Below are 18,508 nucleotides of genomic sequence, written 5' to 3'. Positions count from 1 at the left end.
AAAAAGAACAAGATAAGAATCCAGGGGAGGAGTTCCTGTCATGGCACAACATAAATGAATCCGACTAGGAACCATGAGGTTTTGGGTATGATCCCTGACCACGTTCAGTGGGTTGGGGATCTGGCATTGCCAAGGGCTGTGGTGCAGGTCACTAGATGTGGCTCGGATCTTGCATTGCTGTGGCTGTGGTGTAGGCCGGCAACTGTAGCTCTGAGTCAACCCCTGGCCTGGGAACCTCCATATATGGTGGGTGTGGCTCTAAAAAGCAAAAAAAAAGAAGAATCCGGGGAACTAAGATGGATTGTGCTTGCTACTTAGTTTTGTTTCAGGATTTCATGGCCAGTGATGTCCCTTTGCAGCAGAAGTATTTTTGCCCCAGTTATTCATCCTCTGGCTCCTGGTCCTTCCTATTTTGGTACCTGGGAAGCTAGAGACAGCTTGGTGTCTACTTTGCCAACTCAGCAGGAGAGCAGCTGCATTCAGGCCACTGCCAGACTGTCTCCATGTGTGCTCATCACCAAGCAGGTGTGCGCTCCCCAGATACACCTTTTAAGATGATAGTGTCATCACTCAGCAGTGCCCAAGGACCTGGAGGGAAGAGTGGGGGGAAAGGCTAATTGGTTTCAACACAGCTCTCTTACTGCTCCTGGTACCCAGGCTTTCTTCACCTGTTGTGTTTCAAGTCCTCTCTCAGCTCTAATTGTCCCCTCCAAGGAATTTAATTGAGTGGAGGGAGGGTGAGACTGTGAGTTGGGTTACAGCTGCATGCCATTTTCTCACCATAAGACACAGGTAGACATAGGAGCTCTGGGTTGGCATCCGTCATCATGCCGAGGTTCTGGGTGGCAAGGGAAAACCACCACCGTGGCCTCTATCGCCTTCCCTCTCCCATTCGGACCGACATGAAGTTGAACTAAAGCCTAAATCACACCCTGTTTCTTGATACCTCTTAGGCTGCTGCGGTATCTGGAGTTCCCTCTGTGGCACTGTGGGTTAAGGATCTGATTGCTGCAGCTTGGGTTGCTGTGGAGGCCTATGTTCGATCCCCAGCCTGATGCAGTGGGTTAAGGATCCGGTAGTGCCACCGCCGTGGTGTAGGTCACAACTGCAGCTCAGGTTCCCTCCCTGGCCCAGGAACATCCATATGCCGTGGGTGCAGCCAAAAAAAAAAAAAGTGTCTGATAATCCTCTGGCCTTTCAGATACTGTTCTTTGGGATGGCTATGCTCTCCTTTATGAATTTTTATGTGTTTCCCACCCTATTACTGAACTGGTTCTGCTTGATTTCCTGGTTCACTCTTTAATTTGGTGGCACCTTATTTTATAGCCCACTAACTTTGTTGAAAATAAATTTACTTGTGCGGTTAGTATTACTCATTTGATAACGTAAGTACCATATTCGGGTGCAGTGAAGGCAGAGTCAGGCCTGTGCAATTACAAGGTAAATAGATGATGGGTTTATTTTATCTGCTAAGCCCACAGGGGTGACAAAGTAATTGCTTTTGGACCTATTAAGTGTACCTACCACATAATCTGTAGGGGAATCGGTTATGTAGTTAGTACTCGCCAACCCCCATTTTTATACATGTTTTAAAGATTACATGGTCTTGGGTAAATGTCAGGCCGGATTGCAGGAGCCATTATGAGTCGCTTCAGAAATGAACCACACCCAGCCTACATCTAGCCAAAGGGTTGGAAGGCAGTTCTAGAGCATCTTGGGGGATGGGGAGACACCCACATTCTAAATTCAAACTAACGCTTTTATTTTTGCTTTGCCCATGCATTCAATAGGATGGAGTAGGAGAGGTATGGGAGAAACAGCATGTGCCCTCTTAGAGACCAGCCCTCTTCCATTAAAAAAAAAAAAAAAAAAAAAAAATTAGAGTGGAGCATTTACTTGGTGCTAGAAAACATTGACCATGGACATAAGAGCACCTAGGACCAAGCCCTTATCTCCCAATAGAAGGTCACTCATAATAACTGTAAATACCCTCAAATGACATGGTCAATGTTCTCTTGGACTGAGTGATGTGTGCCAAAGCTAAACTCATATCTGTGAGCTCTGGTCTCCTCTTGACTCATAGACCGTGTGTTTCCTTCTCACCCTAGACCGCTCTCTGTGAATGCATGCGCCCCAGGTCACAGACACGCAGAGAAGTTCACCCATATTTTGTCATTGTACGTGGGTCTCATGTCTTCCCTCAAAAAATATTTTTAAAAAAATACTTTGCAGGGCAATAGGACTTCTTAAAATAAGCAAATTAAGGAGTTGCCTATTTTTCCTTGAAAAATGTTCTATATTCTTTGCAAAATTGATTCAAGATTCCATTACATGGTAAGCTACCTTAATGCCATTAAGATATCTGACTAGCATCCCTTTGATTTATACAGTCTTTTAGAAACATGATTACTGTGTGAAAAGGAGTCCAGCTTGTGGCTCGCTGCATTTGTCATTTTCTCTGAGCAGCAGCTCCAGAGCTTCCAATAGCATTTCATTGTGTGTCCTGGGGTGGCTCTTTGGCTCCGTGCCCATGTTGGCCATTTAGGATTTCCCTCGTGTCTTGCAGGTATTGAGAACGCCAGCGACATTGCTTTGTACTCAGGCTTGGGAGCTGCAGTCGTAGCCGTTGCAGTCCTGGTCATCGGCGTCACCCTTTACAGACGGAGCCAGAGTGACTATGGCGTGGATGTCATCGACTCTTCTGCATTGACAGGTGGCTTCCAGACCTTCAACTTCAAAACAGTCCGTCAAGGTCAGCGGCGTAGGGCCCTCCACCACCACCTCCTCAACGCCTGAGACTACGCTTGATCAGGACCCTGGAGTTCTTTGGTCCTGTGCGAGGGTAGCTCATGGCACTAGGAGCCGCTACCAAATTGTCACCACGCATTAGGATACCAGGTTGGCTGGAGTAGTCTAACTGAATCCTTGGCTACTGTTAGGATCAGTGGACCTCAATTTACTATTATCAGCATTTCAAATGAGGCATTTCCATCTTCCATACATAGTGAGTGTAACAAGTTACTTTATCTCAGCGTACCCAGGTTTCCATTTTAACAAGCCTGTTTTGAGGATGTATATTTAGTTAACTGAGATACTGATTATTCAAGGCTGAGGACCAACTGCTATACCATATAGATTTATTAGGTGGAGTCATATTTGTTGTTTCTCTTTTAAACAAGTAAAGGTATTTTAGAGGATCTTTGATGGGCTAGTTACCCAGGGGAAAAAAATGAAATTCCCAGCCTAAGTGACTCTGCTCATGCCAAGTTGAAGTAGTCTTTTGTCTTGGGGAAAGGAAAACTCATCATATCAAACTATACCAATACTCATTTTTATTTATTTATTTCATTAAAGTATAGTTGATTTACAGTGTTGTCAATTTCTGCTGTATAGCATAGTGACCCCAGCATATAGATACACACACAGTTTTTTCTCATACTGTCTTCCATCATGTTCTGTCCCAAGAGATTGGATATATTCCCTGTACTGTAAAGTAGGACCTTGTTGCTTATCCAAAATTTGTATGGAAACACAAGAGACCCTGAATAGCAAAACCAGTATTGAACTGGAACTGGAGGAAGCAGGCCCCTGACTTTCAACTATCCTACAAAGCTTCAGTCATAAAAACAGTATGATACTGGAGTTCCCATCATGGCTCAGCAGTAACAAACCCAGCTAGTATCCATGAGGATGCAGGTTCAATCCCTGGCCCTGTTCAGTGGGTTAAGGATCCAGCATTCCCGTGAGCTATGGTGTTGGTTGCAGATGCAGCTCAGATCTGGTGTTTCTGTGGCTGTCATGCAGGCTGGTGGCTACAGCTCTAATTCAACCCCTAGCCTGGGAACTTCCATATGCCTCAGGTATGGCCCTGAAAAAAAAAATTAAATGAAGAAAACAGTGTGATACTGGCATGAAAACAGACATATAGATTAATGGAACAGGATAGAAAGCCCAGAAATAAACCCAAGCACCTATGGTCAACTAATCTATGACAAAGGAGGCAAGAACATACAGTGGAGGAAAGATAGTCTCTTCAATAAGTGGTTCTGGGAAAACTGGACAGCTACATGTAAGAGAATGAAATTTGAACATTTTCTCACACCCTACACAAAAACTCAAAATGGATTAAAGACCTAAACGTAAAGCCAGATACTATAAAATGTCTAGAGGAAAACATAGGCAGAACGCTCTCTGAGGTAAACCACACCAACATCTTACTTGATCCACCTCCTGGAATAACAATGCTAAAAACAAAAATAAACCAATGGGACCTAATTAAACTCTAAAACTTTTGCACAGCAAAGGAACCCATTAAGAAAATGAAAAAGCTCACAGAATGGGAGGAAATCTTTGCAAATGTGAGAACCCACAAGGGCCAAATATCCAAAATAAACAAATAGCTCATACAATTCAACAACAACCCACCTAATCAAAAAATACTCATTTTTAAAACAGACCGTTGTTTAATTCTCTTATACAAACCAACTCTATTCCTGATTGGGAGAGGGGAATGAGATATAGGAGGCTTTTATTTTAGAGAAAAAAAAAATGAAACTTTCTTCTGTGGATGCGGTTATCTACCTTGACCCTCATAGTCAACATTGTCACCTACCTTTCTGTTGATTGCTTGGCAGTGGTGCCTGCAGCACAGGACAGGAGGTCTCAATGCTTGGCAGTGATTGCATAGGGACAGGATTGTGAAGTGGTAACCCAAGCATGCTAGAAATTGGGAGCTGGGACAATGCTCAACTGCTTACCACTCCGTTCTGGCACCTCGGCTTCAGGCCCGAGTCTGGTGGGTCTCAGATGGGGACGGATCCACTCAATCTGGGCAGCGAGCTTAGTGTATCTTATTTAGGTATAAATAAAGCCAGTGAAGAACTGATCTTTATACTGTGGAAGGAACTAGACCTGTATTTCCATCAAATAATGATACCAATGTCTTGGACCATGACACTTGAATAGAGAGGATATACATTAGTATATTGAGAGTATAGTAAGACTGCTTTGTACACAAATTGAGAGGCATTAAACTCAGACCTGAGTCCAGTGGTTTTTGTTTTTTGTTTTTGTTTTTTTTTATGGCTGCCCCTGTGGCATATGGAAGTTCTCAGGTAGAGGGTCAAGTCAGAGCTGCAGCTGCCGGCCTACACCACATCCTCAGCAACGCCAGATCAGAGCTGTGTCTGTGACCTACACCACAGCTCATTGGATCCTGAGTGAGGCCAGGGATCAAACCTGCCTCTTCGTGAATACTAGTAGTGTTTGTTACTCCTGTGCCACAACGGGAACTCCCGAATCCGGATTTTCTATAGGAGCTAGTTAATCAATTATCCCCTCTCAGTCTCAATGTTTATAGCTATAAAATGGGGGTACTAACATCCATCTCATGGGGTTCTTATGAGGGTGAAACTACTTCAGGTAACATGGGTTGTAAACCCTTGGCTTATGGAAGGTGCTCAATAAATGTAGTATCTCACTCTTGAAGCTTGTTGTTTTCCTCTTACCTTGGCATGGGAGGCCACTGAGTTCCAGAGAGCACCAGGCAGCAGGTGACAAGCATGGTGCCCTGACCTGAACATTTTGGGGATGTTGAATTGCATAAGCTGAAACATATCTCCTTACCATGGAGCTTCTCAGAAGGTGTATGTGTTGTAAATTTCTAAGAGTCTATGTACCCTTTCCAAATTTACCATTTTCTTTGACCAAGAATCTCATAAAACTAGGGATACAAGCAGAAACCCTTTATTAAAATCCTACACTATCCCATATTCATGGTGAGGCTCTATCTTACCTAGATGCCCCATGATCTCAGCAACATCCATTCTTGAACAAATATGGCTGGAGCCCCAGGAAAGTGAACAATGAGACTTAAATAGAAGGTCATCCTTAGAGTACAGGGATGTCAAAAAGGACATCCAGAGAGGAAATTGGAGTCATCAAGGGACTGTTCCTGATCAGACGTGCATCAAGTTGGCCAACTTTCTTCAACCATGGACTCTATTGTCATCTCATCATCAGGCATTTTAGACATAAGTCCAACTCTAGGGAAAGTGTTTTGTCTCTTGACTTCATGTAAGATAGGATCTTCCAAGAAAAAACAGAAATTAAACTTCAGAAGGTAAGGGCTTGAGATAAAGTAGCCAGGAGATGCAGGGACCTGCTTTTCAATAAACTCCCCCTCCAAACTCTTTCCAAATGGGAGATGGCTCTTCAGTTCTGCTCCTCATCTGGGAAGACCATAACCCAGAGTACAGCTGGTGCCTGTAGAGTTCAATGCAGTTCTAGTAAAAAAAAGCACAGTTCCTTATTAAGTCTGGGTCTTGGCACAAGAGCCTCATATAAGAAAAAAAATTCATCATCAAGGTGCCTTTAGATCTGTAAGGTTATTTCATCTCATTTTACACCTCCTCTGTGATTTTGGATTCTTAGAACATCAGAACAAAGAGGTGGGAAAAGTCAGGTTTATAGATTTCCTGCTGGCCTTGTTACAAATTAGGAAAATGGAAAAACAATAGAGGCTGATACGCTGTGGCCCAGAATTGCAACATTCTCAAAAAACAGCATACTTGAAAGATTTCTGTCAGGGCCCAAAGGAAAAATGTTTTTTTTTTTTTTTTTTTTTTTTTTTTTTGTCTTTTGTCTTTTTTTGTTGTTGTTGTTATTATTGTTGCTATTTCTTGGGCCGCTTCCGCGGCATATGGAGGTTCCCAGGCTAGGGGTCGAATTGGAGCTGTAGCCACCGGCCTACGCCAGAGCCACAGCAACGCAGGATCCGAGCCGCGTCTGCAACCTACACCACAGCTCACGGCAACGCCGGATCGTTAACCCACTGAGCAAGGGCAGGGATCGAACCCGCAACCTCATGGTTCCTAGTCGGATTCGTTAACCACTGCGCCACGACGGGAACTCCGGAAAAATGTTTTTGATACAGTGTGGGTCTCAGTTTGAGATGTCACATTGACGGACTGATAGGGATGGGAGGTTGGGGACTGTGGGTTATCTTGTTATTTACTAATAAATGAGATTATGTCATCACAAGAAACTATCACAGCATTGCTTTTTTAATAGTTGGCAAAAAAAAAACACAACTAGTAAGCCCCAGCAGATGAGAAAGTCCAATTTCTCATGTTTTTGTAAGGATTTTTTTCAATTCCCCATTTGTTTTGAGTCAGAAAGGGAGCCATTCTAAGCTGCTCCCCATGTGGAATCTGAGTCCGTCTCTGTGTGGTACCCTCTTTTGCTCCCAGAGTGATGTATGCCTTATTAGAGCAAATTGGCTCCTCAGTCGTGGAGCAATTTGTTCCCTGACCCTTTGGTTCTGAGGACAACACATCATTTCCTCCCCTAGCTCCAGAAACTGCCCGCAGTTCCACATGTGATGTGCTGGCACCCACACCACCTTGGTGATAAACAGTATTATCTCGTCCCCATGCTGTGTCATCTCTTGCCATTTCAAATGAACAGATGTTATTTTTGCTCCAAACTGGATTGCAAAAACATCTCCCCCCTCCCTTTTTGGGGAACCTTCTCTTTGCCAGTTAAAATAATCCCATAAACAATAACACCTGAGTTAGTTGCCTGGGAGAATGCCAGAAATGCTAGATTGCATGAAAGAAGCTCTGGTCAGTGATGATTTGGGTTGACGGCATTCAGGAAATTGATTGTGAAAGTCAGAACTCCCTATGCCCAGGCTCTGGTCATTGGTGATCAACCTACTAGAGGTGCTGTGGGTGCCCACGCTGGCTCTGTAGAGCTTGCCCTGCCCAGAGCAGCTGGCGAGTATGCATTGTAGTGTAGTGAATAGAGGAACAGGGGTAAGGAATAACTGTGATGCTTTCCACCTTCCAAGTGACGGATTAGTTTTCTTTGACCAGGTAACTCCCTGCTTCTGAATCCCTCCATGCAACCAGACCTAACAGTCAGCCGAACGTACAGTGGGCCCATCTGTCTGCAGGATCCCCTGGACAAGGAACTCATGACGGAGTCGTCACTCTTTAACCCTCTGTCAGACATCAAGGTCAAAGTACAGAGCTCATTCGTGGTTTCCCTGGGTGTGTCGGAGAGAGCCGAGTACCATGGCAAGAACCATTCCGGGACTTTTCCCCATGGAAACAATCACAGCTTTACGACAGTGCATCCCAGAAATAAAACACCCTACATCCAGAATCTGTCATCACTTCCTACAAGGACGGAACTGAGGACCACTGGTGTCTTTGGCCATTTAGGAGGACGCTTAGTAATGCCAAATACAGGTGGGTGGTAAGTGTGCGTTTGTGATTTTCTAGAGTTTGTTGGAACATATCTACATAAGGATGTCATGTAAGATTCACTTTTAAGATGTTGACTGTCCCTGTACCAGAGCAACAAACACTGGTTCTCTTAAGGAGCTTGATTTACACAGCACACCAGAGCCGAGGGTGAGAGTGGATTTTGCCATCTTCTTCTCAGCATGGACCAAACACTCCGTTGAATGCCCAGTTGGACTTGACAGCAGCCATATTGACTTTAAAGGTTTGGCTGGTTCCCAACATTTAACCCCCCTTGAAATATATTTCCTAGGACATGATCAGGAAGCACTGAAAACATTCTTTGACCTGACCAATAGATATCAGATTCATAGTGAAGCATGGTTTATGCACTAGTCAATTTAGTGAAATGACTCAGTAACTGAGCTAATAAACACCATCAGTGGCCATCAGCCTTGCTGTAATATTCCTTTATGATGAGCAATGATGAAGGTTTCTCTTTTGAATTCCAGCTTCAGTTCCATGACTATGTAGTTCTCAAGAGTGTTTTCTACCTCTTGGTTGGGAGAGAGATTTTCTTGATCTTTTGACAAGGGGTACAGCCCACTTCACTTGGGAAATGACACATCTAGAACCTAACTGGATGGAGGAAAAGAACAATCTCTCCTTCAGTGTCTGAGCAATGAGATTTAGGTAACTCTCCAAATCATCACTGTTGGCTGAGAGGAAAAGAAATATACCAGACCTGCAGGTATTATTAAAGAACTGGATAACGTCGAGGTGTGACCAGCAGGGCCTTGGCAGATTTATCTGTTGAGAAGAGATGCTTTCTAAGTATGGAGATTTTTTTCCACATCCCACATTTGAATTTATACAAGAAATTCTATTCTGCTAACTTACTAAGTAGCGCAGTGACTTGAGCCTGCAGTTTGTTCCAAGCTGAATGTGTTGTCTTCCTATACCAATTGCTTCCTGAAAATTGTCATTTCAGGCAGGTGGCCCTCCAAGGCAGCCCTAGTAATGATTTAATTTGCTAAACTTCCAATTCCCTTAATCTCCTTTGGTCGGTATTTTAGCACATAGTAAGAAACTTCATTTAACTATGTCTGTGTGTTAGCATGTGTGATGCTGGTCTCTGTGAAGTGATAATGGGCAGACAGGAGATCCAGGCCAATGAGAAGGCAGCCATGTATACCAAATACCCTTCTTGTAAGAATCTGTACGTTGGAAGTCTGGGATCTATTAAAAGAAAAGTAAAAAATCCAAAGCCTGCCCTTTCAAAAAGAAGAGTGTATATATATATATATATATATATATACACACACACACACATATACATATATATATGTATACACATATATATATGCACACACACATATACATATATTTGTGTGTACGTATGTCAAAATTATATGAAGTTGCACATTGAGTTTTTGTACACTTATCCCCACTTTCTTACCTAGTGCTTAGCACTTAGGTGGCTCTCAATGGTTACAGGTTGAATAAATTGGCCCACATTCCTCTTCTTTCCCATCCTCATCTCTCTGTGTCTGTGCGCATAGTCACACATTTACACACATGTGGAGGAAGTACCAAGATCAACCCATTTATCAGCTATGTTTAATGTTCATCAAGTAAATATTTAAGTAAACAAGATGAAATCTTGATGAAGCAGATTTTTTTCTTCCTTCCTTTCTGACTTGAGAAGCACAAAGGTTGAAAATTCCAAGGTCTGGTAGATAGCACCATCCATGATCCCCAAGCAGTTCCTGTTAGGGGGGTTTTCAGAGCTCCAAACAAGCAGCCCTAGACAAGATTGAAGCTGTTCACTGGGAATGAGTTTGAGGAAAGATAAGCATGGGGAATTGAAACATATGCTCTGTTATTTGCAGAACATAAATGTAAAGCATGCCCTGGGGAGCTAAAGTCTAACGAGTGAGCAGAAATTAAATTGTTCTCATGCAATCCATCCCAAATTATTGTAGGGTACCTGGCACTGGTTTGTTTTTTTTTTTTTTTTTTTTTTTTTTTTTTTAATTTTATTTTCCCACTGTACAGCAAGGGGGTCAGGTTATCCTTACATGTATACGTTACAATTACAGTTTTTCCCCCACCATTTCTTCTGTTGCAACATGAGTATCTAGACATAGTTCTCAATGCTATTCAGCGGGATCTCCTTGTAAATCTATTCTAAGTTGTGTCTGATAAGCCCAAGCTCCCGATCCCTCCCACTCCCTCCCCCTCCCATCAGGCAACCACAAGTCTCTTCTCCAAGTCCATGATTGATTTTCTTTTCTGAGGAGATGTTCATTTGTGCTGGATATTAGATTCCAGTTATAAGTGATGTCATATGGTATTTGTCTTTGTCTTTCTGGCTCATTTCACTCAGGATGAGATTCTCTAGTTCCATCCATGTTGCTGCAAATGGCATTATGTCATCCTTTTTTATGGCTGAGTAGTATTCCATCGTGGATATATACCACATCTTCCGAATCCAATCCTCTGTCGATGGACATTTGGATTGTTTCCATGTCCTGGCTATTGTGAATAGTGCTGCAATGAACATGCGGGTGCATGTGTCTCTTTTAAGTAGAGCTTTGTCCGGATAGATGCCCAAGAGTGGGATTGCGGGGTCATATGGAAGTTCTATGTATAGATTTCTAAGGTATCTCCAAACTGTTCTCCATAGTGGCTGTACCAGTTTACATTCCCACCAACAGTGCAGGAGGGTTCCCTTTTCTCCACAGCCCCTCCAGCACTTGTTATTTGTGGATTTATTAATGATGGCCATTCTGACTGGTGTGAGGTGGTATCTCATGGTAGTTTTGATTTGCATTTCTCTTATAATCAGCGATGTTGAGCATTTTTTCATGTGTTTGTTGGCCATCTGTATATCTTCTTTGGAGAAATGTCTACCCAGGTCTTTTGCCCATTTTTCCATTGATTGATTGGTTTTTTTGCTGTTGAGTTGTATAAGTTGCTTGTATATTCTAGAGATTAAGCCCTTGTCAGTTGCATCATTTGAAACTATTTTCTCCCATTCTGTAAGTTGTCTTTTTGTTTTCTTTTGGGTTTCCTTTGCTGTGCAAAAGCTTTTCAGTTTGATGAGGTCCCATGGGTTTATTTTTGCTCTAATTTCTATTGCTTTGGGAGACTGACCTGAGAAAATATTCATGATGTTGATGTCAGAGAGTGTTTTGCCTATGTTTTCTTCTAGGAGTTTGATGGTGTCCTGTCGTATATTTAAGTCTTTCAGCCATTTGGAGTTTATTTTTGTGCATGGTGTGAGGGTGTGTTCTAGTTTCATTGCTTTGCATACAGCTGTCCAGGTTTCCCAGCAATGCTTGCTGAATAGACTTTCCTTTTCCCATTTGATGTTCTTGCCTCCCTTGTCAAAGATTAATTGACCATAGGTGTCAGGGTTAATTTCCAGATTCTCTATTCTGTTCCATTGGTCTGTCTGTCTGTTTTGATACCAGTACCACACTGTTTTGATGACTGTGGCTTTGTGGTATTTCTTGAAGTCTGGGAGAGTGATGCCTCCTGCTTGGTTTTTGTTTCTCAGGATTGCTTTGGCGATTCTGGGTCTTTTGTGGTTCCATATAAATGTTTGGATTGTTTGTTCTAGTTCTGTGAAAAATGTCATGGGTAATTTGATAGGGATTGCATTGAATCTGTAGATTGCTTTGGGTAGGATGGCCATTTTCACAATATTGATTTTTCCAATCCAGGAACATGGAATATCTTTCCATTTTTTTACATCTTCTTTGATTTCTTTGATTAAGGTTTTATAGTTCTCGGCATATAGGTCCTTTACCTCTTTGGTTAGGTGTATTCCGAGGTATTTGATTTTGTGAGGTACAATTTTAAAAGGTATCGTATTTTTGTATTCCTTTTCTAATGCTTCATTGCTGGTATACAGAAATGCAACTGACTTCTGAATGTTAATCTTATATCCTGCCACTTTGCTGAATTTATTAATCAGTTCAAGGAGTTTTGGGGTTGAGTCCTTAGGGTTTTCTAGGTATAGAATCATGTCATCTGCATACAGTGACAGTTTGATCTCTTCTCTTCCTATATGGATGCCTTTGATTTCTTTTGTTTGTCTAATTGCTGTGGCTAAGACTTCCAAAACTATGTTGAAGAGCAGTGGTGAGAGTGGGCATCCCTGTCTTGTTCCAGATTTGAGTGAGAAGGCTTTCAGTTTTTCCCCATTGAGGATTATATTTGCTGTGGGTTTATCATAAATGGCTTTGATTATATTCAGGAATGTTCCCTCTATACCCACTTTGGCGAGGGTCTTGATCATGAATGGATGTTGAACTTTGTCAAATGCTTTTTCTGCATCTATTGAGATGATCATATGATTTTTGACTTTTTTTTTGTTAATGTGGTGTATGATGTTGATTGATTTGCGTATGTTGAACCATCCTTGTGAACCTGGGATGAACCCAACCTGGTCATGGTGTATAATTTTTTTGATATGTTGTTGGATTCGGTTGGCTAAGATTTTGTTGAGAATTTTTGCATCTATATTCATCAATGATATTGGGCGATAGTTTTCTTTTTTGGTGGTATCTCTGCCTGGTTTTGGAATGAGGGTGATGGTGGCCTCATAGAATGTCTTTGGGAGTATTCCTTCTTCTTCAACCTTTTGAAAGAGTTTAAGGAGGATGGGCACCAATTCCTCTTTATATGTTTGATAGAATTCACCTGTGAAGCCATCTGGTCCTGGGCTTTTATTTGTAGGGAGTGCTTTTATGACCTCTTCAATTTCATTTCTGGTGATTGGTCTGTTCAGTTGGTCTGTTTCTGCTTGATTCAGTTTTGGCAGGCTGTAAGATTCTAGAAAATTGTCCATTTCTTCCAGATTGTCAAACTTATTGCCATATAGTTGTTCATAGTATTCTCTTATGGTTTTTTGTATTTCTGCTGTATCCGTTGTGATTTCTCCTTTTTCATTTATAATTTTGGTGATTTGGGTTCTTTCTCTCCTCTTTTTAGTGAGTCTGGCCAGGGGTTTATCAATTTTGTTCACCTTTTCAAAGAACCAGCTCTTGGTTTTATTAATTTTCTCTATTGTTTTTTGAGTCTCTATTTTATTGATTTCTTCTTTGATCTTTACAATTTCCTTCCTTCTGCTGACTTTAGGACTTCTTTGTTCTTCTTTTTCTAATTCATTTAGGTGGAGGGTTAAGTTGTCAATTTGGGATCTTTCTTCTTTTTTGAGAAAGGCCTGTATTGCTATAAATTTCCCTCTGAGCACTGCTTTCGCAGCATCCCATAGATTTTGAGAGGTTGTGTCTTCATTATCATTTGTTTCAAGATAGTTTTTAATTTCCTTCTTGATTTCCTCATTGACCCATTGGTTTTTTAGTAGCATGTTGTTTAGTCTCCATGGAGTAGGTTTTTTCTCTTTCCTTTTCCCATGGTTGATTTCTAATTTCATGGCATTGTGGTCAGAGAAGATACTTGAGATAATTTCTATGCTCCTAAATTTATTGAGATTCGCTTTATGTCCCAATATGTGGTCGATTCTTGAGAATGTTCCATGAGCATTTGAGAAGAATGTGTATTCTGATTTTTTTGGATGTAGTGTCCTGAAGATATCAATTAAGTCTAACTTTTCTATTGTTTCCTTTAGGATCTCTGTTGCTTTATTGGTTTTCTGTCTAGAGGATCTGTCCATTGATGTGAGGGGGGTATTTAGGTCTCCTACTATGATTGTATTCTCATCAATATCTCCCTTTATGTCTGTTAATATTTGTTGTATGTATCTGGGTGCTCCTATGTTTGGGGCATATATGTTGATGATAGTAACATCCTCTCCTTGGATGGATCCCTTAATCATTAAATAGTGTCCTTCTTTGTCTTTCTTTATGTCTTTTGTTTTAAAGTCTATTTTGTCTGATATGAGCGTTGCAACTCCTGCTTTTCTGTCATGTCTATTGGCATGAAATACTTTTCCCCAGCCTTTCACTTTCAATCTATATGTATCTTTTGTCCTAAGGTGAGTTTCTTGTAGGCAGCATATTGAAGGTTTTTGCCTTTTTATCCACTCAGCCATTCTGTGTCTTTTGATTGGGGCATTCAGTCCATTGACATTTAAGGTGATAATTGATAGATGATTATTTATTGCCATTTGATCCTCGTGTTCCAGTTGATTCTATGGTTCTCCATTCTTCCTTTCTTTTTTTTTTTTTTTTTTTTTTTTTTTTGGTTGGATGGTCTCCTGTTATTATCTGCTTGAGTGTATTTTTTTTTTTCATTTTTTGCAAATGCAATATTTGGTTTTGGCTTGTGGTTGCCCTGTTTTTTAAGTATGCTAACCCCTTCCCATAATTGTGTGTTTTAGCCTGATGGTCCTGTAAGTTCAAACACTTCATTATTATATTAAAATTAAGAAGAGAGACATACATACAAACAAAAAGGATTATTTACCTCCTAACATCCCTTGCCCACATTTTATGGTTTTGATGACTCTTTTATTTTTTTCTTTTTAATTTTATTTTGTTTGAAGCATGTTCATGATTAAATCTGTATGCTGGCTTATTTGAGTGACTGCTCTCTGATTGTATCTTCCTCAGTCCTAGTTCTTCCTCTTCTTCTTCTTCTTTTTTTTTTTTTCTTTTCTTTTTTCTTCCCTTTCCTTCCTTTCTTTTTGGTTTAGAGAAGCCCTTTCAATATTTCCTTTAACCTGGGTTTTGTGTTGCTGTATTCTTTAAGTTTTTGTTTGTTGGGAAAAATTTTTATTTCCCCTTCTATTTTAAATGATATTCTTGCTGGATAAAGTATTCTAGGTTGCATATTTTTTCCTTTGAGCACTTTAAATATCTCTTGCCATTCCCTCCTGGCCTGTAGTGTTTCTGTAGAGAAATCAGCTGATATTCTTATGGGGGTTCCCTTGTAGGTAACATTCTGTTTTTCTCTTGCTGCCTTGAGGATCCTCTCTTTATCACTAACTTTTGCCATTTTTATTATGATGTGTCTTGGTGTGGGTCTGTTTGGGTTCAGTTTGTTTGGGGCCCTCTGTGCTTCTTGTATCTTGAATCCAGTATCCTTTAGATTTGGGAAGTTTCCAGCAATAATTTCTTCAAATATATTTTCCATTCCCTTATCTTTTTCTACTCCTTCTGGAATTCCTATTATGCGTAGATTGGCCCGTTTTATATTATCCCATAGGTCTCTTATATTGCTTTCCAGTTTTTTGATTCGGTTTTCTGTCTGTTGACCAGATTGAGTGATTTCCATTATTCTATCTTCCATATCACTGATTCGTTCTTCTGCATTATTCATTCTGGTTTTTACTGCCCCTAGTTCAGTTTGCATCTCTGCAAATGAATGTTCTAGTTTTTCTTGGCTCCTCCTTATATTTTCTAGCTCCTTTCTGAGGGTATCTGCATTGCTGTTCATATCTTCTCTTAATTCCTTCAGTATTTTCACTATTTCTCTTTTGAACTCCATGTCTGTCAGACTGCAGAGATCAGTTTCATTGTTGACTGTTTTAGGTGAGTTCTCCTGTTGGTTTGACTGGGGGTGGTTTCTCAGCTTCTTCATCTTGCTTGTTGTCTTCTTTCTCCTGAGGGAGTTGTACTCTCCGTTATCGGGTAGTGTTTGCCTTGTCACTGCCCTGGAATATTTCCTGAGGGCTGTCGTTGTTGGTCAATCTTTTTTTGAGGCAGTGTGGCTTTTCTGGAGTGTTGATGGGGCTAACAGTGTTTCTTTGAAGCAAAGGAGGACTTCCTGAGGGCAGACAGGACTGGGAGGTCCACCCCACGATGGTAGCAGATTTCACTTGGTTCTCAGCACCCCCTGGGGTCTTGGGCGGGTAGCAGGGCCCTTGGAGACTCAAGAGGTTCCTCCCCAGGGCAGCCCGACTCAGAAAGACCGTCTGAGATCTTTTCCCGATTCCGCCAGGCTTGTTGCAGCTTTTCTGGGCTGCAGGGGGTCCTGCCTGGAGCTGGCAGTCCTATGCAGCTGGTCCACTAGGTCTCAGCACCCCCTGGGGTCTTGGGCGGGTAGCAGGGCCTTTGGAGACTCAAGAGGCTCCTCCCCAGAACAGCCCGACTCAGAAAGACCGTCTGAGATCTTTTCCCAAGTCGGCCAGGCTTGTTGCAGCTTTTCTGGGCTGCAGGGGGTCCTGCCTGGAGCTGGCAGTCCTATGCAGCTGGTCCACTAGGTCTCAGCACCCCTTGGGGTCTTGGGCGGGTAGCAGGGCCCTTGGAGACTCAAGAGGCTCCTCCCCAGGGCAGCCCGATTCAGAAAGACCGTTTGAGATCTTTTCCCGATTCGGCCAGGCTTGTTGCAGCTTTTCTGGGCTGCAGGGGGTCCTGCCTGGAGCTGGCAGTCCTATGCAGCTGGTCCACTAGGTCTCAGCACCCCCTGGGGTCTTGGGCGGGTAGCAGGGCCCTTGGAGGCTCAAGAGGCTCCTCCCCAGGACAGCCCGACTCAGAAAGACCGTCTGAGATCTTTTCCCGATTCCGCCAGGTTTGTTGCAGCTTTTCTGGGCTGCAGGGGGTCCTGCCTGGAGCTGGCAGTCCTATGCAGCTGGTCCACTAGGTCTCAGCACCCCCTGGGGTCTTGGGCGGGTAGCAGGGCCCTTGGAGACTCAAGAGGCTCCTCCCCAGGACAGCCTGACTCAGAAAGACCGTCTGAGATCTTTTCCCGATTCCGCCAGGCTTGTTGCAGCTTTTCTGGGCTGCAGGGGGTCCTGCCTGGAGCTGGCAGTCCTATGCAGCTGGTCCACTAGGTCTCAGCACCCCTTGGGGTCTTGGGCGGGTAGCAGGGCCCTTGGAGACTCAAGAGGTTCCTCCCCAGGACAGCCCGACTCAGAGAGACCGTCTGAGATCTTTTCCCAATTCGGCCAGGCTTGTTGCAGCTTTTCTGGGCTGCAGGGGGTCCTGCCTGGAGCTGGCAGTCCTATGCAGCTGGTCCACTAGGTCTTAGCACCCCCTGGGGTCTTGGGCGTGTAGCAAGGCCCTTGGAGACTCAAGAGGCTCCTCCCCGGGGGAGCCCGTCTCAGAAAAACCGTCGGAGAATTAGGTCGATCTATTCACGGCCTGGCTAGGCTTGTTCTAGCTTTTCTGGGCTGCAGGCCTTTTCTAGGGGCCTGGTGGTGTTTGGTGCTGCTCTGTGGAAGTGTAGCCCCTCCAAAGGGCAAGCAGGCCTGTGCAGGGAGAGCCCCTGCGGTGGTAGGCTTCAGGCAATTGTTGAGGCCAGCCCTCCTGGATGGCAGGCAGCCCCAGGTTCGGCGAGAGCGTAGGGGGTGGCGGGGGTGGGGGGAGGGAATGCACTGGGAAGCACAGCTTTCTGCTAGCTAGCGGGCCTGTAAGCTTGCTGTGGCGTGGGGGGTATTCTATGGGGACCCACCCCTTCTTCTCTCCCCTCCCCAGCACGGGCGCAGACCAGGCTCTTCTCCCAGGTTCCCTCTGAGGCGGCTTTCCACTTCCCCGCCCCTAGAGTATTGCTCCCTTCCTCTGCGACAGCTTTGTTTTCTAGTCTCCCAGGCAGTCTCTGCCCCGTCAAATGGTTTAGAGACCTCCCAAGCAGTTTCCGCTCTTCCCCGCCCCCCTAGCCCGGGGACTAATCTCTGGAGCCGAGGTCTCGGTGCCCAGCCCCCACCCAGGCGGCGCCCCCCGGCCCTTTCTTGGGGACTAACCTTCGGAGGCGAGGTCTCTGTGCCCAGCCCCAACCCAGGCGTCCCCCGGCCCCCTCTCGGGGACCAACCTTCAGAGCTGAGGTCTCGGTGCCCAGCCCCCACCCAGGCGTCCCCCGGCCCTTTCCCGGGGACTAACCTCTGGAGCCGAGGATTCGGTGCCCAGCCCCCACCCAGGCGTCTCAATTTTTGGTGACTGTGCCCGTAGTTCAGATGGTCCGTTGGGTTCTTGATCGTTTTTCCGTACTCCGACTTACTGCTACACTCTTCTCTGCATCTGGAGATTCCTCCCGTTCGTTTGATCTTTCCCCCGGTAGGAGACTTTCCAGGGTGCGGGATCCCTTTCTCCTCCGCAGTTCCCTTTCGGGAGCGCCCGTCCCGCTCGGATTCACCTTCTCTCACTCTCCTCTTTTCTCCCGTTCTGCCCAATAATGTCACGAACTTCTTGCCGTTATTGGAGTTTAGGTTCCTCTGCCAGCGATTGGTTGTTGTTCTGTGCGAGTCATTTCTTCTGTAGATGTGCTTTTTTTGTTGTGTTTGTGGGAGAGGGCGAGCGTGTCCCCCTACTCCTCCGCCATCTTGTCCTCTGGTTTGTGAGAAAGGT

At 43.8% G+C, this 18,508-nt stretch overlaps 1 protein-coding gene across 16 annotated transcripts in view; it reads left to right on the top strand.

Annotated features, from left to right (window-relative positions):
- Window positions 1-18,508, top strand: part of UNC5D (unc-5 netrin receptor D) — a 613,063-nt gene that overhangs the window by 519,050 nt on the left and 75,505 nt on the right. For 4 of the 16 annotated variants that reach the window (XM_085000051.1, XM_085000050.1, XM_085000048.1 and 1 more), the window contains 3 exons: window positions 1,791-1,805; window positions 2,567-2,713; window positions 7,878-8,255. In XM_085000051.1, the coding sequence (XP_084856177.1) occupies window positions 1,791-1,805; window positions 2,567-2,713; window positions 7,878-8,255 (540 nt within the window). Of the gene's footprint in view, window positions 1-1,790; window positions 1,806-2,566; window positions 2,753-7,877; window positions 8,256-18,508 lie in introns of all 16 variants that reach the window. The other 12 variants (XM_085000049.1, XM_021076131.2, XM_085000047.1 and 9 more) reach the window with 3 other exon arrangements.

This window comes from Sus scrofa, chromosome 15 (assembly GCF_054392235.1).
Source record: "Sus scrofa isolate SSC_HxYL_T2T_F1_AM1 chromosome 15, Sscrofa_HxYL_maternal_Yorkshire_Landrace_v2.0, whole genome shotgun sequence".
NCBI classification, from domain to species: Eukaryota; Metazoa; Chordata; class Mammalia; order Artiodactyla; family Suidae; genus Sus; species Sus scrofa.
This window is presented reverse-complemented; position numbering and strand designations above follow the sequence as displayed.